We start from the raw sequence: 24,974 nt of genomic DNA on the forward strand, positions 1-24,974 counted from the left end.
TATTAATTTTAGAATGATATAGTGTTTAATGTGTATAGACTATGTATTATAGACTAACGATAGACTTATTAATTTTAGAATGGTATAGTGTTTAATGTGTATAGACTAATAATAGACTTATTAATTATAGAATGGTATAGCGTTTAATGTGTATAGACTAAAAATAGACTTAATAATTTTAGAATGATATAGTGTTTAATGTGTATAGACTAATAATAGACTTATTAATTTTAGAATGATGTAATGTTTAATATGAATAGACTAATAATAGACTTATTAATTTTAGAATGATATAGTGTTTAATGTGTATAGACTAATATTAGACTTATTAATTTTAGAATGGATGAAGATGAAGAATATAGCCCATCGAAACATGAATATTCAGACCATGAAATTCTACGACCTAGAGAAAGGTACTGGTTGTAATATTTTTTTAGTAGCGAAGCTACTCTATAATTCACTTTGTCTGTCTTTTAGTCCGAAATGCAGGGATTGAATATGCTTATATTCTACAAATTTCCATCAAGTTTCTTTGTCTATTAATTACGGTGCTAGATCGATTCCTAGATTTTAAGTTTTCGTGATTCAAAGGTTGCATGATTTTAAAGGCTTCGTGATTTCCCTATATTATCAGGTTTAATGATTATTGTATGACACTGCTAAATAGTAAAATTTCTCGATATTCATTCAAAATTTTTGAGCTCCGCTACTTATGGATGTTGTCATTCTTGTTTTTTTTTTATATAAAATTTGCCCTTATCTATTATTTCATTTTAAGTTAATGATTTTTGTGAAAATTCTATTTCAATTTTCCAACAAAAAGGAAAAGTACTTTTTTTTTATCAAATTTCATTTTTATTTAACATTTATGTAACAATATATATAAAAATTGCACTAGATGTATCGAGAAATCATTTGGAATTGAGTATTTATAGCAGGGCTCGGCAGCTGTAAACTAAATAGATAGAATAGGTTATTTTTATATAAAATTTTAGAGATAATTAGTTATATGGTAAGGGAGAACATTTAATATATCTTTGAGAAAATTTTTGTGATAGGATATTTCACCCCTCCCTCTTAGGCTGCCTTTTTCCAAACTTTGCCGAAATGGATTACAGCCTCTAATGCGTGTTGCTAAAATTAATGCGGTTGGTGAGGTCTGATTTTTACAAATCAAATGCACTTTAAATTTCAGTGCATTGTTCAAATTTAACAGAAATTTTGCCCACACATCAAAAATTCTAAAAAAATGTTTATTATGAATGAAAACATCTAAAATTGATTTTAAAAGAATGAACTTCAAGTTTTAATATTTTCAAAATTTTGTTGCACTTATAATGCTGAGAAATAAAAGTTAAAACATGTTTTCTCAATAAAATAAATTCAGAACTTATGAAGTAGAATATAAATTTATAATTCCAATCAAAATAATACGTAGATTTAGGACAAAATTTCTTGAATACTGTATACTGCTTAAGAACATACGCACATTTTTAAGTCTTGATTATAAAGAGCCTTCTCTTATTATAATAGTTGTCCTAGAGAAATAAGTGTTCCAAAATTAAGATGAATAGGATAATTTTATCATACAAAAAAGTAAAAAGCAGCATGTTTAAAATTTATAGTTGCTACCTTTTTTAAATCGTACCTATCTGTTACAGGAATCATCATTCCTAGTTTGAAAGTCTAACATGCCTTAGTTTACTATTAGACGGACGTACGGACCCTTATTATAGAAAAGATTTGCAAAATATTCAACAGAAATAACGTGACTGTTTTGTTTTACTCTGGGACAGAGGGGACATAGGAATGTAAATTTTGGATACTTTTATTTAATCGTGATTGGTTGGTTTTAACTAGCGCTCCTCAAAGTTTTCCACCAATTAGGGATAATGATAAACGAGACCTAATTTTATCTATCATCATTGGGAATGTACATCAATTTATCGTTAATTTTCTTATTCCTTGTATCCATGGTCTTACTGGAGTCACTCTGTCTACCAAAAAAACTCTGTTGTACTAGTAGTGTTCAACTAAAAATTTTTAATTTAGTTTCGCAGCTATTTAGAATATTTGCCTGTCATTTAAGTTCATTAAAATACTTTTATTTTAGAGGATTTTACGATTAAATTGTTCAGAATTTAGGACAGACATTCTTAAAAAGCTAAACAATATGTTTGTTAGAATCAAACTTTTAATATGTAAATTAAATTTTATGATTTATGTCATTTAGACTGAAGAGGGTGCAATGTCCAACGAAATATATTTCAATAAATAACTAAGAAGTATTAAAAACTTTTCACTCAGTGAATTAATTTGTCATGAATATTTGACCTTTTTATCATTCATTTGGATAGGGTTTAATCTCCCATCCCCTCAAAACAGCTGTAAACCTACTAAGAGGCCTTAGAGAGTATAATGAACAATTGTTAATGTAATAATCTAACAAAGACCTAAATTTAAAAAAATATAAGAATTTTTGTTTAAGCCTATTTAAGACTGTCATGTGTTTTTGTGAAAATCTGCCAAAAATTGAAGGTTTGTTTCATGCAATATAATTTAAGTTAGAATCCATTATTTCAACAATGGAATACTAAGGCCCCCTTCCAATTATATACAATTTGAAATTGAAATGTTGACATAAATTTTTTTGCTAGTTCATGTCGACTACAATGGCAAACTATTTGAAACGAATTAAGAATTTTTTACTCATAAAAATATTACAGAGGGCCAAGGCACTCTTCCTTTGGAAGTCTTTGGTGGGGTTGTAATGATTGGGTAACTTGTGAATTATGGGATTGTGAATTATTTACTTCAGACATAATATACAGGTATGACATCATTCAAAACATAGCATTCAGCCGTTGATTTCTTGGATTTATATAAAAAATTAATTGTATGTTTTATGGATATTTAAAAATAATGATTTATTGCTTTATTATGACAGAAAAATTGTTTACCATGAGGGAAAAGGCACGTTTTAAATCATTTGGATGGATTGGCTATTTTCGTTAATTTAGGCATGTTAAAATTGTCCTATCGATTTCAAACTTTGCATGATGATTCCTATATGAGTTAGGTACGAGTTAGAAAGCGAAGCAACTCTATAATCGTTACCAGAAAGTTCGTACGTCCATTTTAAACATGTTGCTTTTAAACTTTTTTAACATCAAATTTTTATGTGATAATATTATCTGATTGGTCTGGTTTTGAGAATACTGATTCTTAGGACAACAAAGTAAAAGTGTTAATGTTCGTTTGTCCGACCGTTTCAGAGCTTCGCTTTTATGGATGTTTTTATCCTTGTTAAATGATATCTATTTAAATACTTTATACTCTGGCACTTTTGTACATGATTGTGTTTGTTTATTCTTATAACTTAATTAAGAAGCCGTCCAATTTTAGCGAGGCTAATTGCAATTAAAAGCTGAAGATCGCATTCATTAAGGGCTAGAGAGAAAGAAAAATTTTAAGTTTAAAAAAAAGGGTGAAATAGACAGAAACAGAGAAAAAAGAAAGAAAAATCTTCAGATAAAAACTTTGTAATATTTTCTTTGCCACTTTTAGATATAATTGTCTTTGTTTAAACGTTTGTTTAGAATGATTAGATAAAATGGTATTCACAGCAATGTTTACTGTCTGTTAGCAAATATTGATTTTTTACCACTTCAAACTTGGTCTTTATAACAGCTAGGAGGTTGACAAAATTTTCATTCTGATAGTATGATTATCGGTAACTATTTATGTGTGTCAAAAAGATCTCGCTAATTGCTGGACTGATATGGTTCTGCTTTTCAGGGAATACACCAATTTTATAGGAGGGTGGGACACTTAATACATTTTTATCATAAACAATTTTTAATTTCAGAGGGGTTTCAGGGGCCCCTAGATGTTAGGAACGAAGCCACTTTAATATGAAGAATTATTTAGTCTGTTTCTCGGGGAAGCTTTATGCTATTTTTCTTAAACACAGTCTTGTACATGAGAAGGAAAAGAATTTTACCTCCACAATATAAAACTTATATTGATATTGAAACCAATTATAAATATCAATGGAATTGGTTATCTTAATATATCTCTCTAATAAAATAAAATCTTATCTACCTCCCAACTGTTTTGGGAATATGAATAGAATAGTTTTAATCATGAGCAAATATAGGAATAGTGATTTAGCATCGGAACAAAAAACTAATTGCCTCCAACATTTCAGTCAGTCATTACATAATTCCCGGATGGTTTAGGCTTTCTTATTGATAAATTCTAGTCTTTGGTTGAGTTTATTTTTTCTCCCCTTTCTTTTGAATTCAGACTGTTTTGATTTCTGTCAAAATAACATTACACTTAGTGAGGACAATAAAATACTTTGTTTCTATAACAAAGTAATTATTAAAGTAAGAGGCACAACAGTTTTTATTCAGATACCATATACCGTCTTGAAATAGAAAACATTCAAATTTTTATTTGTTCTTTTTATGTGTAAAGCTTTTAAGATACATCGTTCAGATGGTTAGTTTTAGTATGCAGGGATAGAACAATGAACGATTATTTTTTTGTGTGGGGGGGGGGGAGGGGTTTCTGGCTTTTGTATATGTATTTTATCTAAGAATATGTTCTTTTTCAGGTCAATTACACCGTTCTTGAGATCACAAGGACACACAGATGGCCGCGGACTTATCTTCAACTCCCGCATAAGTCCCTCGCCGATGCGGACAACCGGCGGTGCAAAACGCCGGCGCCGACAAAAACACTTGTCATCTGCCGCGAGCCCTGACAGCCCACTGTCGCCGCGCAATTTAACCCGCGAATTTGCCGCGATGAACACGTCGTCGGAATCCGACGGCGATATCAAATTGACAGCCTCAACGCCATTGCTGCAGCCATCACAAAAACCCGCCAAAAGAATTAGTAGAAAATCTGCCAATTTACCTACACCCGTATTTTTGGCGGTAGATTCCGTTAGAAATAACGGCATTGCTACAAATAGTAGTAACACACAAGAAAAGTCAAGACAATATACAAAATCCATAGACACAACGGATAACTATGTGAAAAAACGGACAGTTGAAACATTTGAGGAATATAGTCGGGTCGTTACAACCAAATCTAGTCAAAATACGGAAAAACGAAATAAATTTTCTACACCCCCGAGGAACGAAGCGCTTTTGGATGTTTCTAGGTAGGTTAACTTTATAAATATGTTTTCTTAAATTTGCTTAAAATTGTTTAAATCGGTACTAAATTAGAAATTAAATGAGAAATATTTTTCATGTAAAAAAATTATCTAAACATTAATATAAAAATAGGACTATGACAATTTTAATTGCACGACGTTTGTGTTTTAATGTTCAACTGTCAATGGTTATAACAATATATCTGAGTATAGGTCACGGCATTCCCTTTTTTCATGATCCATATTAAACAGATATATTTAACAACTTAAGTATGAAACTAATTTTACTTTTTTAGTTTAAAAGGTTCACCGAAGCTCTTATTTTGGAAAGGAGAGACGTGGGAGAGAAGCCCCCGCACGGGGTATACTTATGCTAAATCTTTAACCTATAGGTAAATATTTTTTTATATGCGTAGCTACTCTATAATATACTCATTCCAAACTCTCATTTAAATGAGAGAAACATAGAAAATTCAATACACGGGATGTACCTTTGCTAAATTTTTTACTTATAAGGTTATTAATCAATTTTTAATTCAATGTTTTTGCTTGACAATTATCATCTTAAGAATTAAATAGGTAATTCGATTACGTATATTCCTAAAAAAAGTTAAATATAATTTTATTTGAGCTACAAATTCAACATAATGGTGTTAAAAATGTATCACATATATATATTTTTCTGATAAATATTTACTCAGTGGATGTATAATTCTGTGTTATAATGACGCACAGTTAAATTCAATAAACGTTGGTATCAAAAGCTATCATAGTGAAAAATAAATAAAGCCATAAATTCTATAAAAGAGAGATTGAAACATCAAAAATAATTAAAGAAGCTCATAAATATGAAACAATTTACTAAAACATCAAGAAAGACAAACAGACGGACATGGCATAAGAGTAGGTAGATGATGCAAAGCAATGAATTATAATTTCTGCCATAGCAAAATTATAATTGATCATCTGAATCTTTGACACAATACAATCTGTCCCGATTTTGTATTACTTTTGAGGAACATGATTGCAGTTACGTCATATTTTTCTTTCCCGAAAAAGGGAAGGGGGAAAGAAAAAAAAGGGAAGGAGTGAAGAAAAAAGAGATGGGAGAAAAGGGAGTTTTTCCCATCTCTTTTGAAGAGATTTTCTTCCCCCCTTCCCTTTTTCCGGAGAGAAAAATATGACGTAACTGCAATCATGTTCCTCAAAAGTAATACAAAATCGGGACAGATTGTATTGTGTCTGAATCTTTACTAAAAATATTAGCCGTCCAAATGATGGAGTGTCTTTTTAACACACATGTCACACATGAAATTTGAAAAGTAATGTTTGAAATTAATTATTCCCTAATTTGTTGTAAATTTGTAATGCTTCTGTGAATGTTACCCCCAGCATAGTAAGTATTAGTTACTGCTGCACTATAACATGTCATATAATTATACAATAAACAAGGGCAATTATAACCATAAATAGAATAGCAATAACAAGCTATTATAAAATACAGCTATAATATTATATATATGTACAATAATTTTTCTTTGAATGGCGGTCGGACGAATAAAAGGCGCTTATCTCAAAATAAAAGACATGAAGCAAACCAAAGTTATAGGTAGTTCGGTTTTTAATTTAACCAAAATCGTATGCCTTACATCCTATATGCTAAAGTAACAGGATGTGTGTACATATATTTATCCATTTGATTAGTCTCGGGTTGGTTTTAGGCTGTTGGGCGGTAAAAAACTGACCTCCGAGAAAAATCCCCCCCCCCTTACTCATTGAATTACAAAACTAAAATCAATATATAGAGGGAAACCCTAACATCTTTTTGGGCGAAGCCCCTGGACTAGAGGTTAGAGACACATCCACTTGTAATCATAAAATACATACCGACATGACGCAAAACAAACAAACAAAGGAAGAGTAGGTTCGCTACTAATAAAATAAGGAAAGAAGACGCCCTGAAGCGACATTTGATACTTCTAGTTTTCACCCCTTAAATTTCTCCTACGCCCCTTATTCACCCCCTTCTTATCAAATACACCTACAAAAATGCACACTTATACACCTCCTTACCCTTTTTAACCCCCACCTACGAGCGTTTTTCATGGGTCTTGTAGGAATTAGCGCATTTTATAGATTAGGAAGAAAATAGCTTTCTCAATTAAATGCTCTAATTAATTGTATTCTGATACTTTTTCATATTAAGTTTTGATTTAATTGAACTATTTTTCTTCTTGGTATCAGATTAACTGCCCATTTAGTGGGTAAAATGTAAAAGCTTCATTATGCAATGTTAGACGAGTGAAAAAAAAGAAGTTTTTTAGACTTACGGTTATTTTTGGAAGGGGTAGGGGCAAGCGGTTAAATTAAATTGCATATGATTTTCCTGTCGCGTTAACTCCCTAAAAATAGTTTGAAACCGGCTAGGATCAATAATGAGCTTCCAAGAAATTGTAAATTGGCAGATTAGAGATGTTAATGAACGCAAGTACAACCAATTTTTTGTGTAGTTTATTTGTTTTTTAAACTTATTTTTATTGCCAAAAAAAAGCATATTCTTATAGGTTCTACAAAGTTAATATTGACATAGGATTGGCTAATACAACAACTACATACTACTTTTCACACTGCTCCTGGGATTTATCAAGATATTTTTAGAAAAAGTAGTGAATATTGACATAGGATTTTCACACTACCCCTTATTTCAATCTAGATATTATAACCAAAAGCGTACATTTTCAAAGTTTGTTAATTTATGTTAAAAAAGACACTAAAGTAGTAATACACATTTCATGATAACATAATATTGTAGCTTAAGTTCAAAATACTCTTTTAAAAATGTATATTTCAATCCATAGACATCAAAGAATCATCGCATTAATCAGACAGACAGACAACTAACTTACTAAGTGAGATTAAACGTATCAAGACTTATTCAACCGCTTGATGAATCTTAATTTAATGAAGAGAGGGTGTGATTAAATTACAACTACTCTACTTGACTTGATAATCTTTAGTTTTTACTTTGCATACACACAGACAAACAGACACACACTCATAAACACACACTCATACTTCATTCACTTTAATACTTCCTTCATATTAGTGATACACACAAGTAAATCTTAAAAACAAAGTGACGAAAAAGTCTTTAAAATGTGGACTTTTTAGGAACTATAATACAAGTTCAAGTGAATATATTAAGTGTGATTTTATTTAATTTTCAAGGAATTTGGACATTTCTATAAATAACTAAACGTGAGAAAAATGTAGAAATAATTTCTACGGATATGATTGAGAATTCTAGATAGTTATAGGTTTGTTTTTAGAATATTAAATAGAACAAGGATGATAACATCAACAAGTGAGTTAGAAAATATGATTTAGGTTTCATTAGAATAGGTCTACACTTTCTAGATAGCGGTTAGATATTATGCGTTAGGTGGGTAAATTAATTACAAAACTGTTATTAATAAACAATTGTACTTTAGGGTATTAGAATTAATTGTGTTTTTTTGATGGATTTTTATTATTACAAATATTTTTTTTTGTAAAAATGTACACAAAAAGTATAGAATAAGAAGAATAAATTGTCTTTACATTATATATTGTAAAACAAAAAAATAAAAATAATCTTTAACTGAATTGTAAACAAATAATTCTTACTAAAAAAAATAATTGAATTTTTTTTTATTTTCCTTATGCAATGTTTTGTAAATTGCAGAAATTCTAATGCTCCTATAAGATATAAAAACCTCTACTTAGTATTGCTAAATATTTGTTGACGAAAGTTTATGATACCATTCTCGACCTATTTTGTGATCTCCTTACCTCTATTAAACATAAAGATGAACCATTTTTCCAGGAAATTTATACAAACTTCTTAGGAATAAGTTTTTACAGAATTACAATCAACTTTCTAAGAGATTAGCCACTTTGCTAAATTAACAGAAGTTATTGGACGTTTAGTACGTGGAACTAAATCTGTAATTATAATTTGTATCAGATATGCTAATTGTTGATTATAAAGTCAACGAATACATTATTTCATTTACTAACGAAATGTCGACAATTTGACATAACATAAAATCGGCCGTGGCTATAACATGATTATTAATAAGAGTTAATTTTGTCGATATAATAACTACTTCGTGGTTACGAGAAGTCATTTCAGACAAAACAAATTTTCCACAAAAGTTAAAATTTTATTTTCCAAGTTTATAATTTATAACTATTTCATAGTAAAATCAGAAATTTTTTAAAACTTTTCTGATTTAAACTGAATTTATTTTTTTCTTGTTATTTGTTAAAGTTTGTTAATATTATTGACAAGTTTACTTAGACTATAGGAAAATATACAAAAGTTTTCGGGTATAGTCCCTTTCATGGCAACGCTCTTTAAGGGGCGATTCTTCGTTTTTTCTCAGTAGCTTTTCTCCTATTTTTAGCCACGCACTGCAGGGGGCTCTAACCCTGCGGGGCCAATTGCCTAACCCGGTGGGGCAATCACCTAACCCAATATAACCTAACCTAAAATAACCTATCAAAAGCCATTTTAAAAGTACGACGAATCGCCCCCTAAGGGGCGTTGCCAGGAAAGGGACTTAAAGGGACTATTCCCAAGTTTTTAAGATACAATTTTTTTCTCACAAAAATGACAATATAAAATCTGATTTAAACATTCTTTTGACAGCGAAAGTTAAAAAATTTAAAGAATAATTGGTTAGAAATCTAATAAAATTAAAGAGTTGAGTCAATTGTAAATTTATCAAAGTGAATTGGTCAAAATGTTGACTTTATTAACGGACAAAGGGTATCTTATAATCTCATGTTATACACAGGGACGTCCATGCTTTTTATTTTATGGGGGTTAAAATGGGGGATTTCAAAGATTTAAAAGGGTAGGTAATCTAATGTATTTTTTAAAATTTGAATTGGGTAAAGTGAGTTTGAGATGGGTAAACTCACAATTAAGGCTAGCCTAGGAGTTATGGTTTCATTAGCCTTGCGTAAATATGAAACAATAACTACTAGGCTAGCCTAGGGATTAGGATTTCATTAGCCTTGCGTAAATATGAAACCATAACTACTAGGCTAGCCTAGGGGTTAGGATTTCATTAGCCTTGCGTAAATATGAAACCATAACTCCTAGGCTGGCCTAAGAAATTTTCTCGTATTCATTCGAATCCGGTGGATAGGAACCGGTTCTCATCCATACGAAAAAACTATGTCTAGCATCGTATTATAAACCGCTTTCTACGAATATAAAAATGTACAATCATAAGATTAAAACCAGTTTTTTTAGCCCCGAGGTGCCGAAGGCTAAAAAAACTGGTTTTAATCTTATAATTGTACATTCTATATCCGCGGAAAGCGGTTTATAATACGATGAAAGAAATAACTATTATAGCATTATGTTTTTCGTTTCAATAGTATGATTTATGATTGAGGGCTCGAATTTAAGAAATTTAAACTTACTTTTTTTCAGGGACACGGTAACTCCAGGACGGGATGATCCTATGCCCCACATGGCCAGGTGGCCGTTGTATTACAGGTAAATCAATCTGCTACCCTTCTTTTTGTACATTTGAAAAAATGAATTACACTTCTACAATGTTATTATTATGTCCTAAAATTGGGGAATAGATATACAGTCTGACTGAATGACAGACTGGCGTACAGAAACCAATGATATCCCATTGCACATTGGGGCAAATCAACCAAAAAGGGGATTTAATTATTTAGTACCCTTAAAATTCATCTCACAAAAATTTCATTTTATACTTTTTTGTAGGTAATTTAACAACAAACAAATTTGCTTTTATGTTTTTTTCTGTCATTTGAAAGGAACATGGAGATAAAGGTCATTTTATGAAGGTAGATAGAAAATTACCAGATTAACCCCTCCCGAAAATAGCCCCCCCTTACCCTTTCTATCTATCCATCAATCTATACATCTATCTATCCATATATCTATCCATCTATCTATCCATCTATCTATCCATCTATCAATCCATCTATCTATCCATCTATCTATCCATCTATCTATCCATCTATCTATCCATCTATCTATCCATCTATCTATCCATCTATCTATCCATCTATCTATCCATCTATCTATCCATCTGTCTATCCATCTATATATCGATCCATCTATCTATTCATCAACTATTCATCTCTTTATCCATTAACTATCAATTTATCCATCCATCAATCTATCCCTCTATCTATCCATCCATCTATCCATCTGATTATCCATTTACTTATCCATCTATCTATCCATATATCTAATCATCTATCTATTCATCTAAATATCTATCCATCTATATATCCATCAACTATCTTGAATTTCGTGTTTAAAATGTCTAATTAGAGGTTTTGGTTATCAGAGCAATATGAGAATTTTTTAGTAGCGCAGCTACCCTATCACTAGCTTTTTGGGCCCTTTAAAGTGTAACTATGTCAATTGTAGTCCGATTTTAGTGTTTAAAGTGTCAAATTTTGGGTCATGGAATTCATTTCAGTAGGAGGAGAGGGGATGGTGTAAATGGGGGTGGATGGGGATCCTTATTTTAGCAAGCTACAAGTTTCACTTTATTTTTATGTTTAATAAATCCATTATAAATGTGGGCATGATTAACATAAATTTTTATTAACTAATATCTATATTTATAATGATATTATGATTCTTGTTTACTGTTTATATGTATACTAGCGGCTTCGCCCCTAGCCTCTAGGGGATTTGCCCCAAGAGGTAATTAAACAAGGATGACAACATCCATGAAAGAAGCGAAGCTCTGAAATGGAAGGACAAACGAACATTAACACTTGTGAAGTGTCAGAACTGAATATTAATGCATGTCTATACAAAATTGTAATTAAAACTGATTAAATACATGTTACTGTTTGAGGACATACTGACGTTTTTAGGACTAAATTATAGAGATGCTTCGCTTATAACATTACACCTTATTGAAATAGGAATCAGTATTCAAAAAATCAGATGAATAGGATATTTTTAACATTCAAAACCATTATTTGTTGACAAAAAAGTAAAAATCAGCTTGTTATAAATGGATGTACGGACTTTCTGGTAACGATTATAGAGTTGCTGTGCTTTCTAAGTCGTACCTAACTGTTGTAGAAATCAGCATGAAAAGTTTGAGATCGATAGGACAATTCTAGCCTGTTTAAGTTAAGTAAAAGAGCTAACTGTACCAGACGTACGGACGGACCGACCCTAATTATAGAAATATGAAAAAAAATTTGGGGGTTTTTATTTTTGAAAAAGAGCTTTAAACAACCACAGGACCAGTAGATATATTCCCTGAAGAGTTGAATTCAATCGATATAGTGGTTAGCGAGATCTTCAGGGATGGGCGGACAGACAAACAGACATCAAGCTACTTTGTATTATATATTAACACCTAGGGATCTAAGGAACAAAACAATAACCGATTAATATGTACATCCCCAATATTGATACATATTTAATAAATACATATTTAATTAATTATATTACAAAATTCTTTGTCTGTAGATGAGAATTAGTGGTTGAAAAGTTTTGACACTCATCTTAATGAACCAACCAATAAAAAATCAATTAAATTTCCTGAAGTTCTTATGCTAACGAATATAAAAACGTTATTATAAAACTTTGAAGTTTGGGGACTAGTGTAATTAACAGTCCCCTTTCTAAATAAAACTGCTGATGTTAAACATGAATACCATGTAACTACATAATTTAAAATCAAAGCATTACCAATAGACAGACAGATAGACTACTTGCTAATTCCAATTTAGAATGATTATAGGAACCTCACGTTATTTGCATATTAACTTTACGTTTCCGCAGTGAGGTAGGGGACATTGGGCTGTTTATAACACTAGTCCCCAAAGTTTTACAGTTGTGTGTTCAAACGTTTTAACTACTAACTTTAATCTACACAAGGGGTAATTTTGTGTATTATCATTGGGGATGTACAACAATTTATTGGCCTTTGTCTTATCCCTTTAGATCCCTGATATTTGTACTAATCTATAGAAACGATTATTCAGTTACATTAAAACATCAAACATAAAAAGGTTTAGATTTAGGTTTAGCCTTCCCCCCCCTTCCTCCCGTCTCCATCATTTAGTGCAATAGAACTTGAAAATATTCATTATCAACTTTAATTCAAAGTCTAATCAAATAAATATTTCTTATAACTATGTTTTTGCGTCTTTTATCTATGTGTATTACATCTTTCATTTTGACTTTAAAAGCGCATTTAAAAGATTTTCCTAACAAAGTTTTCGTGCACCCAGCCTCAGAAAATGCGCTAAAAACCCCTACGGGGGCGCGGGGGGGTAAAAGAAACCAGTACTGGCGATTAAAATATGTCTTTGGGTAATCAAATATCGTTTTTTTAGCCGGCGACACCCGGCGAAAACATGTTTCCTCTTACTGTCTTTTTAAATGTTGATTATAAAACAAACAAAAAAAAACTAAAATCTTGACTTCAACTATAATTATTTAGGACTAATTTCTTCAATTTGTGTTTTTTTCTTTTATACTGTCAAAATATATGTAATGCATGACTCATCAGAAGTTATTTTGTCTAATTACGTTAATTCTAAGAGATTTTATAATACTTTTAAAATTGTTGGTGAAACACAAAAAGTATGCCTTTTTCTGTAAGAAAATTTTTGCATTTCTTGACTTCCATGCATTAGAATGCTTACTTAAAAAGCGTATTTTTACGATTCCTTTGAAATCTGATGTACATTGGGTATGCTAATACTCATAGAATGTTTAAAACTTGATTTGGGGGTGGTGAATTGTTGCCCCTTGTTGCCCCTATGTGCATTGTTTGAAAACACTGGTGTCCTGGATAGAAAACAGGTTTTTTTTGACATACGTCTCACAAGACCTATGTAGTCATGACCGGGAGACAATGAAGGTTTAGTACATGACTTTCGTTAAATCACAGCTGATCATTTTTGTGGATTTTTTTGAAAATTACTTTTTTATCCAAAACTTCATAGTTTTTCCAAAAAAAATCTCAATTTTCTCACATTTGCTGCTTAATTAGCCTAAATTTACGCAAGAAAAGTATAATAAGTAACAGCTGTACTGAAGATTGTGCTATCACCTATAACAAGATCTTTCAGAATCAATGGAATAAGATTTGAAGTCTAGAAATTGAGTAAGAGTTAATTATTTTGAATTAATGTTCAACAATAAATTTGCACGTCAGAACTGCTTCTAGCCTCCATAGGCTTTCACCTGGCTTTAACATGATTCAATCTATCTGACTTTGCCTTTGACTCCACAACATAAAGTTATTGCCCTCAAATTTTTTCACTAAAACATTATCTCCTGTCAATCCACATGTTAAACTTCTTGTTTAAAGACGTTAAAGTTATCGTCCCTGTCCTTCAACTTTAATAAGTATGCCTCATAATACTTTCCACTAAACAGGGTACCTCTCTCCACCCTGGTATAGCCAGACCTCTATTCTAGCCGGCTGACATGTTTCACCCAGCCTATAAATCTTGATGGAAGTCAGTTTAGAATTCTGACCTTGTTTGTTAATCAACAATTTCACACACTTTTGACTCTTTCTTTATGGCACTTGTGTGCTATTGAACTTGTGGCTTGACTTATGCCATATAAAGGGATAACCTCAAGATTCAGAATAAACTTTCAAGTATTCTTACTTTTTACTTCCTTTGGTTTCCTATGAACCAACTACTGTCATGAGAGATCTTTCCATGAATGATAGCCAAGACTGCCATGCATCTAGCTACATGGTCTTTAAGACTCCCTTGCCTTAGTTACTTCAGCTAAGAGCTCATATCCTCTCATTCTCTATTACTCAGAAATTCACCATGGTTTCCGCCTACTCTACTGATTGAAAGTCAGGTGGGTCTATGATTCCAAATTTAACACCACTTGATAGACAAATTGCCCTTTATTTTTGCTTTGCTAATCCTTCATTTTGGTCTTCTTGTTCAATACCTTCCTAGGTCCCTTTACTACTGGTAGCTTTTAGGAAGGGTAGTATTGATCTGCTTAGGACAAAGAACTTGCCTGTGTTTATTTTCAAATTGGATTTTAAAGTCGCCATTGGAAATCAGTTATGATCATGTAACCAGCATTCACATTCACTCTAGTAATAAGCTACTATTATTTTCTTCAAGCTATGAGCCAAGTCAGTTAGCTGCTCTTACACTATCTTGAATACACTATCTTGCAAATTATTCATCCAGCTTAGAATCCAATATGTATCTATAATCATTCTGTAGGTTCACCTATGTAAAACCTTCCATGGTTCTCACTATGACATTTAATCAGTAGTAAAGACAAGCAGTGTGTACAAAAGGCAGAGACTCAATCAAGATCAGCTATAGACTGGTCTTTACACGGATTCAAAGTTCATGTCAAACACTTACAAGTGATAATCCCACTTATTAAAAATATTAACCTTCTACTAAGCTCTTTTGAACCAAGGACTTGTTGTATATTCGATTGTAGCCTGGTATATATGGTAATATATGACTTTAAACATGGCAACTGTGGTTGTGGATATATATGTTATACTCCAAGCAGATATTGTTTTGATGTTGAGACATCAAATCAGCCAGGAACCAATAATAAGCAGGATAACTTGTTAATATTTCAAGGAAACTTGTTTTAAAAATATAATATGTCATGAGGCATGCAACAGGGACATGAAATATTTTTTTTAAAGTTAATTACAAGAGTTGTTTAGACATCAATTCAAATATTTACTTCAAATAACTCTTATTTCATTTCTAGACTACAAATCTTAGATTATTCAAGATTCTTAAAGATTTTGTTATTAATGATAACACAGTTTTTTAGTTCAGCTGTATTTATTATACTTTTCTTGTGTAAATTTAAGTTAACTAAGCTGCAAATGTGAGAAAATTGTGATTTTTGAGGGAAAAACTATGAAAATTCGGGTATTAAAGTAATTTTCAAAAAAAGCCACAAAAATGATCAGCTGTGATTTAACGAAAGTCATGTACTGAACCGTCATTGTCTCCTGGTCATGACTACATAAGTCTTGTGAGACGTATGTCAAAAAAACCTGTTTTCTATCCAGGACAACGGTGAAAACAAATCTGAAAACACATAACACTTGGGTTCTTTTGTGTAAAAAGTTGTTTTGTTGCAAGAAACAAATGGAAATAAGATATCCTGAAAAACTGTAGAGGAAATGCATCAAAGAAACTTCACCTCTAAAAACTATTTAATTCAGGGTGGAAGGGAGGGGACAATGGATCGAATATTCAATATTTTAGGGTCTAAAACCTTGGGTACCAGCTTAAAGTATTCATGAAGGATTTAGGCTAAATTTAGGGACTTTGGGTACTTGCGCACAATTGCCGCAGAATTTGTTATAAATCTAGCAGACAAAAATAAAAAAAAAATTTTTAGCTGACAAAAAAATTTATTTATATTTATATTCTAACAAATATTTTTTTCTCAAAAAAATGTCATTTCGTGACTAGAAACACTACTGTGATATTTGTGTAAAAAACAATCTAAGAATCCTTCGTATTATCTTGAATTTTGGTGGATAAACATTAACATTTACGATTTTCATCAAATTTTCTGGATAAATATGGTTTTCATGGCCTTTCAGCAAAACTCTTAAATTGAATTAATTGCCCATTATCCCCTCCCTTCCTCCCTGTATTTAATTAACATTAGTATGGAACGCATCCGCTTCTTCAATTCCACGGCTACTACTTAATTTAAATTTATCGCCTTTTGCTTAGGAGGTGGGGCTTAGTCTACGTATTGTGACTATTAAGCTTCTAGAGGCAATTTCTTCCTTAAAGCCTTACGTCTTTGGCATAATCATTACAATGCAAGGTGCTTTCCTCAAAATTGCTTAGCGAGCACAGACACCACTTCACTGGTCATTATTTTTTAAAACTAAATTATAAACCCCCTACAGTTTTCAATTTATTTGGACGTAATTATTCTTGTTTTCATTCATAATTTAAAAAATGCCAAATCCGTTGTATTCTTGACCAAACTAAAAAGGAAAAGTTATCTCTTTTTCTTTCGTTTTTGTCATATGTCAAGTTCAGAAATATAGTAAAGTGTTATTTCTCCAATATATGTTTCTATGTCAAACTAAAAGTATAAAAGACATTTTTGGCCATAGGAATCGCAGCGGCAACAAGTCAAATCTGTTTTCAATGAAACAAGGACAAATATTTTCATAAGTAGCGCAGCTGAAACAAACCTATTTTTGGTTAGTGGAATAGCTGGGATACTTAAAACATTAAAAAAGAATATTTTTGTGTGTGTAGATTCATACAATGATATTGAACTTTGAAGCCTAAAAAAATAGTTTTTTACATTACATCTATTATATTTGAAAAAAAATGAAACCTTCCTTAACTTTATTGTCCACCATTTATTATTTCTTTGTATGAATTATTTTTTTATTTGAATTGTCCTTTTTGTTCTTATTTACCCTGGTTTTATTAATGCAATACACTGTTAGAAACTGCAACTGTTTTACATAAAGTAAAAGAAATAATGAGAAAATAGAAAACATGTACGTACAACAAATATTTTTTGTCTCAAAACTTAATTCAATTGTTTTACATTGATTTACATCTTTTTTTTTCAAAGAGAATGTGAGAAAAATAACACTACTGCGTATATTTACAAAATATATATTGTATATAATTATACAATACATATAATGACTTCTCCTCTAAACTCCAAGGGTTCCGCGTCAAGAGGGTGTGGGGGTAACTCCCAGAAATTTCATTCTTCATATATTCAGTCTCAAGAGATGAGGATTGTACAATCTTTTTGGTTGTTGACTCGTTGAGGGATATTTTTTGATGGAGATGAGCATAAAACCATTTTCGACTTCCCCTCCCTCCTCCCTCAATTGCCCCTAGAGGCCTCTAGGGTGCGTAGCCGCTAGTAATATTTAAATGTAATGTAATTATTTTTATTTCAGAGGGCAGACCTTAAAAGAAAGTGATAGTATAAGAACAGACACCCAAACTCAGGAAATTGTCTAATTGCACAATTTAAATTCTTCGCATCGCTTTTTTACATCGAACTAAGTATTCAATCTAAAATTGAAAGTATTTAAAAAATCTTTTAATTTCTAAGAGAAATTTTAATTCTATTATATTTTTGGAATTATATATTTTCTTTGGGAGAGAGTTGAGCTTCCAACCACCACAGGAAAAATGGAAAGCTTCCCTAATAGCAAAAAGTTTTCGACCCTATCATTACTCTTGATTATTGGTTATTAGATATTCTATTATATAAAAATGGGTTAGAATACTAGTGAACCGATTGAGTTCTCCATTTCAGAGAAACTTCATCTATGTCCCGGGGTAGTTTGTAAAGCTATTTCATCTATTCTTTGATTCCTACCCCTTTGAATACAGAGCCCCTATATGCTTGGGGGCGAATACGCTTGTTATTAGAAAAAGTTCTATACATAGTGAAATTTAGTATGTAAAAATAAGACAATTTTATTAGGCTTTTCAAGAGAAGTTATCAAAGAAGACTTTGCTATCAGAATTTTCAGATGACGAATCCTTGAACCTGGAGGAGTATAGAGTATTATCCGCAGCTCCTGACCGGCCACCCTCCTGGAGCACTTGGGCCATGAAACAACCTGTCCACAGACCTTCCAGTTTTACCAGAATAACAAGTTATGGATTGACGGGAGTTAGCAGCTTTTTCCAAATTATCAAGTATTTTATCACCAGCATTTTATTTGCTACCACATATGGAGTTAAAACCGGTTACCATGCTGTTAAACAGCTGTCAATAACCAGTTACTTGTATATTTATCAGCTGCTTTTAAGGAGTTACCTAGCTGTTCAACACCTGTTTATAGCCATCGGAACCTCACTAAGAGCAGCAATTTTATCTGTACCTGGAAGTTCAAACAAACTTGTGTCCGCCATCTTGTTTTTGCTGCTGTGGTTGTGCTCTCTGCCTGTCGTGGCGGCAAAATCTGTTGGATCAGCTGTTCAGTATTCATATTCATCAGTCAGTACAACATTAATAGGTAAGAAATTTTTCAAATTAAAAAGCAGCTATTCGATGATAACATTATTCTAAAGTCAGTCGGAAGAGTAAATTACACATAATAACAAACATTAAATGAGCTTCTGCCATATTATATTGCATGCAGTTTACCCACATTATCTGCAAACAATTATTAGCTCTCAATTTTTTTTTATTTATTGCACCAAGCAGTTTTTTTTTCAACTAAATTATTATCGAACATTATTGGTCTCACAAATTAAAGAATGCTTTAACATTTTGAATTATTAAATATATTTAAAATGGATAACTCTACAAATAAATTTGAAATACTTTAAAGATTAAATTTAATGCCATTTAAATTGAAATGAATGTTTTATTGAAGTTTCATAAAATTGTGGAAATATCCTGTCACAAGTAGTTAACAACTTTTATAATTGGTTAAGAATTTACTAATTCTGTATTTGTTCTAAAGGCGAATAATTTGAATGCTTTAACAACCTATTTAATTATCACTATTTACAAATGATATTGTAATAAAATTTGTTACATTAATCAATAATACAAAAGATAATGATTTTTTTTGTTTTAGAAACTTGGATCCGAACTAAATCAGCATTTGCTACCTTTACCTCCAGAACCCAGTCAAGACAAGCTACTAGCACCACAAGTACCTCACCAATCTTGTCACAAGAAGAAACTTTTACATTTACCTCAGAAGCTATTACTTCAAGCATGGAACAGTCACCTGACATAGCAGCAGTATATACTCACACACCTTCAGTATTTAATGATAAAGTTAATTGGAGACAGGATCACCAAGAAGCTTCTTATGATACCATTGATGACACTCAAAATGATGGTGTAGATACTATAAAAAATGTGACTGATAGCAGTGCTTCAATATGGCAAAGTTTTCTATTTCTGTTCACATTATTTTCGAGTATATCTTCAGTTAAAGCAACATCAACTGACAAAATTGAAAATGACAAAGAAGATTCATCAAAGAAAACAACAATTTTTGAATCCTTAAATATTTTCAAAGGATTGAAAAGTCTACTAAGATCTAAAAAGAAGAAGAAAACTGGAAAGTACAGCAACCTAAGACGAAGCCGACGACTAGCAGGTTTACCACCAGAAATTGTAGAAGAGTTGCGGAAGGCCAGGCGCATGCGCAGAATTGAACGGCAAATCAGCTCAGGTGGAACAGCCAATGATGACATCCAGGATGATAACATACCAGATCAAGACGATGAGGAATTACTTGAACAGATCCTGCAACAGAAGGAGGCTGAAGAGGATTGTGAAATCGAGGATCATGGACATATAGGATCGCTTATTGCCTCAGTTGTTCTTCTACCTGTAACTGTTATTAGTTCATCTTGGAGCTTTGTAAGATCATTCTTTAAGTCATCAAAAAGTACAGGAATTAGGCGAAGCAGACGGTTAAGAGGCCTTCCCCCAGAAATAATTGCTGAGCTCAAAAAGGCGCGGAAAATGCGAAGGATGCAGCAAAACCAAAGTGAAGACTCAGATATTGATGACAATATTATTGATAATAATGATACTTTGGATGAACATGATGAAAAAATAATTGAACAATTACTACAATCACAAGATTTCGAAATTGAGGATCATGGACATTTTGGACATCTTATCATTTCAATTTTAACATTTCCTTTTACAGCACTAAACAAATTTTGGAAATGTCTTACAACAAGGACGAAATCATCCAAGTATGGAGAGCTAAGGCGTAGTAGAAGACTGCAAGGACTTCCAGCTGAGATTATTGAGGAATTAAAGCAGGCCAGGAGACAAAGAAGAATTGAAAGACAAATAAGCAGTGGAATGAATGCTACTATTGAAGATGATACTGTTCCTGATCAGGATGATGACATATTAATTGAAGAAATTTTGACAAGGAAAGAAAATGAGGAAATAAACTCTTCTAAAACTCTAATGTCAAAGATTATGTCAATTGTTCTACTACCCTTCCCTTTCATAAATTGGCTATATCATTATATTATAAAAAAGACAAAATCCTGTAAATATGCAGAACTAAGACGTAGTAGGAGATTGCAAGGACTTCCAGCTGAAATAATCGATGAATTGAAAATTGCCAGACGTCGGAGACGGCTTGAAAGACAATTTAGTGGCGAAGCTATGGATGATTCTATTCTTGATAATTCAATTCCGGATATAGAAGACGAACAACTTATTGATGAAATTCTAACCAGAAAGGAACAAGAAGAATTGGAAAAAGCTACCTTTGGCACCTTGATAAAGTCCGTTGTGTTATTCCCTATTGTCTCAATATCATCCATGTTGAAGAGAATGTCTACCTCAAGAACTGATACGCGAAAAAGTCGGAGGCTACAAGGATTACCACCACATATTTATGAAGAACTTCAAGCTACAAAGAGACAGAGAAGGTCTGCAAGATTACAGAACAAGTCAAATGGCGACTTTATTTATGATTTAGACAATGAACTTTCACAAAATGAAGAAAATGAAATTATTGATCAGCTTTTGATTAAGCATAATGTTACCGAATCAGAAATTGTCAAAGAATCATTTTTGTCAACAAGTTTGTCTCATTTAACTTCATTTATTTTTCTTCCATTGACACTAGTTCAATCTTTGTGGTCTAGAATGAATGGGAAATCCAAAAAATCTACCAATTATGATTTAGAAAATCTTCCAACAGAAATTCTTGAAAAACTGCAGACTGCAAGACGCCAACGTAGAATTGAACGGCAGAAATTTCACAGGGAAGGAGGTGACATACTTACTGATAATATGCCTGATCAGGACGATAATGAACTTCTTGAACAAATAATCAATGAATATGAACATATTGTTCCAAAGCAAAGTTATCTTCTAGGTGCTAAACCTTTTGATAATCAACCTATCAATGCAACTGCTAAAATAACTGGATTTCTATCAAGCTTTTACACCTGGATTTTTAGCAATACAACGATGACAGGAGATGAATTAGAATTAAGACGCAGCCGTCGTCTGCAAGGCCTTCCTCCCGACGTCTTAGAAGAGCTGATGAATGCTCGCAGACAAAGACGCATTCTTCGGCAAAAAGTTGATCCTAACTACGTGATAGAAGATGATAATATTCCTGATTCAGAAGATGATACTTTGCTTGCTCAGATTATTGCTGATAAGGAGTATGTTGTTCCAAAAGAAGCCAAGCTTTTAGGTATTTTTTTTAAATCATTCCCTTTCAAAACTCAATAGAGATCTAAATAATTTGAATAAAACCTACCCAGCCCACCAGTAAGTTTAAGGCATTTTTTTAAAAAGAAAAACAAAAATTAATGCAGATTTATGATCAGACAAACAGTTATGCAGACAGATTTCTTGAGAGACAAACAGGCAACCATGAATACATAGAGAGACAGACCAAAATACAGACAGAAAGACGTACATCAGAATGATTGACATTGAGACAATTAGACAGACATTGAGATTTTTGTAATATGATGATATGTTTAAGGTATGACAGAAAATGTAAACACAAGCAGCGACTATCTCACAGAAGATGAAGAATATCAAGTCAATAAATCTGAATATCATTCAAGAACAGATCAATGGAAGATAATAACTGTGTTTACATCAGTTTTCATGTGGTTAAAGAGTTGGTTTGTCCCATCTCAAGCTAAAGAGCCTTTAAGAAGAAGTGCTAGGTATGGATTTTTTTTGTTCTTGTTACAAGCGAGGCTTTTTATCATTAGGGTCTGTAATATGCATGTCATTATTACATTCTATAATATAAAGTTTAATATAAGGTTTATTTGTTCTGAAGCTGAAAATGCTGGTCTAAATTGGTTGTACTTATCTGGGAAGCTATATAAATGGCTGGGATATCTTACTACCTCCCCTATAGGCAAGGGAAGAAGCAACTAGTTGGGTATAGTAATACCAAGGCAGAAATGTACAAAAAAGAATTCCTGGGGTGGTGGGCTGGATTATATATTATCCAATAAATTGGATTACTTCGCTTTATGATATTTCTAGATAACAAATTAGAACAAAATTCTGGATATTAAAGTTTTTATTTGGATAAAATATGTCTATAAACATAACAAGTTTCTAAGAAAAAAAGAAAGAAGAGAAAACTTGTATTTTTCTAAATATTAATATTGAATGTGAAGCATACTAGAACATAATACAATTTACAATTTGCATACATTTTTACATGTTTTATTACGTCCGCTAGAACATCTTTTTTTTTACTTTTAAGGCCTGAATTGCAGTAAGTTTACCACTTTAATTCTTTTTTAATCCTTGTATTCGAAAAAAAAATAATCTGGAATTATATTTGCAATTTTGATGCTTGTGGGTAGGTATAATGGTATATAGTCTTTGCTGATGTGATATTTGCAGAATTATCTAATTGTATTACAATCTGGTAGACGTGATTTCACACCATATTTCATACCAGGTTTCCCCCAATAGGGGTTGAAGGTTTCCCCTCCCTCCACATTTATTTTGTTGTTGTTAATATAAAGAATATTTTTGGCGAGACAATATATGTTTTTGGGCAATATGTCTTGTTGGGGGGGGGGGGGGGGGGGAGAGAGGAGTTGACGAATGCCTCCAATAAATTGCCTACAAGCTGCCCAAGACCAATACTTCCCTAAACATTGTAGAACGATCAGCCAATTGGCAGGCACATTCATATGCACAACTTACTAATTAAAATATTGCATATAAGCAATTTACTGGGCACAAATTTCGCGATTTCAATTCATATCTCTTTAATGACAATTTTTTTAGACATATAATGTTAGAATATGAAAAAGTAAAGGAAAAATTAGAAGAGACAGTAGTGGAAATAATGGCCCACTGTTAACTTGATTTTATATAAAACCTTTTCTGGCCTTCTTATGTATTTTAATCTAGAAATTTTGTCTTTATTCATGAAAATATAATACAAATTTTACATTGGATTGAATAAAAATAACTAGCATTTTAGATTCTTAGATAAGTATAAACATACATATAATGTCTATTCAAAAATATAATTATATATTATTAATATAATTTTCATTGAGGATTAGTTATAATTCTCCTATTATTATGAAAACAATTATAAAGTATTCTTTTAAAGATAATCACAATATCTCAGCTGTTCTGAGATCTTTATGAGCAAACAGACTGACATATTTTTTTGTATTGATGGGGTTAATGATATTAAATTTAAAAAATCACTTGTTTAGATTGCGAGGCGAGGCTGCCGAAATTGGAGGCGGACTTAACTCTAATGGTACAAAACGGCGGGGAAAATCACCAACAGACAACCTTGAGTGCCTCAGTGATGACGATAATGAGATGGATGAAAATAATGAAGATTTTAATACTGTTGTGCGTGTGCCTCTACGGGACCGTATAGCTCTCTTATTTTCAAGGATTTTTGCTTCTATAGGCATGTATAGAAGTGATCCAATTAGTGTAAAAATGTCACATGAAAATACTCAAGGAAAGGCATTTTATTATTTGTTGTGAGACTTTAGGATTTAGTGTCACGTGATGTCAAGTCTAAGATTAAATAAAAATATTAGTTAAAATATAGATACAAATATAGAATTTGACTGGAAAAAATATTTATAATTGAAGGGGGTTAAGCCATATATGTGTAAACCTTTGATCTTGAACTTTTACTCTCAATTCTTTATCTCTAAAATAAAGAAAAAACACGTAAACCTATAAATCCAACCGTTTTAAATACCTAGT

General features: G+C 31.8%; 1 protein-coding gene across 1 annotated transcript; it reads left to right on the forward strand.

Annotated features, from left to right (window-relative positions):
• The first annotated feature begins 339 nt into the window (after positions 1-339).
• Positions 340-24,842, forward strand: LOC145313584 (uncharacterized). Its single transcript, XM_080153046.1, has 9 exons — positions 340-413; positions 4,622-5,176; positions 5,467-5,562; positions 10,659-10,724; positions 18,175-18,224; positions 18,709-19,248; positions 19,819-22,437; positions 22,735-22,924; positions 24,461-24,842. Exons 1-9 carry the CDS (start codon positions 340-342, stop codon positions 24,744-24,746), a joined length of 4,476 nt encoding a protein of 1,491 aa, XP_080009172.1. The 3' UTR covers positions 24,747-24,842.
• Positions 24,843-24,974: the final 132 nt, after the last annotated feature.

The sequence above is a fragment of the Acartia tonsa genome, chromosome 3 (genome assembly GCF_053477335.1).
Source record: "Acartia tonsa isolate MP-2025a chromosome 3, ASM5347733v1, whole genome shotgun sequence".
Lineage (NCBI taxonomy): Eukaryota > Metazoa > Arthropoda > Copepoda > Calanoida > Acartiidae > Acartia > Acartia tonsa.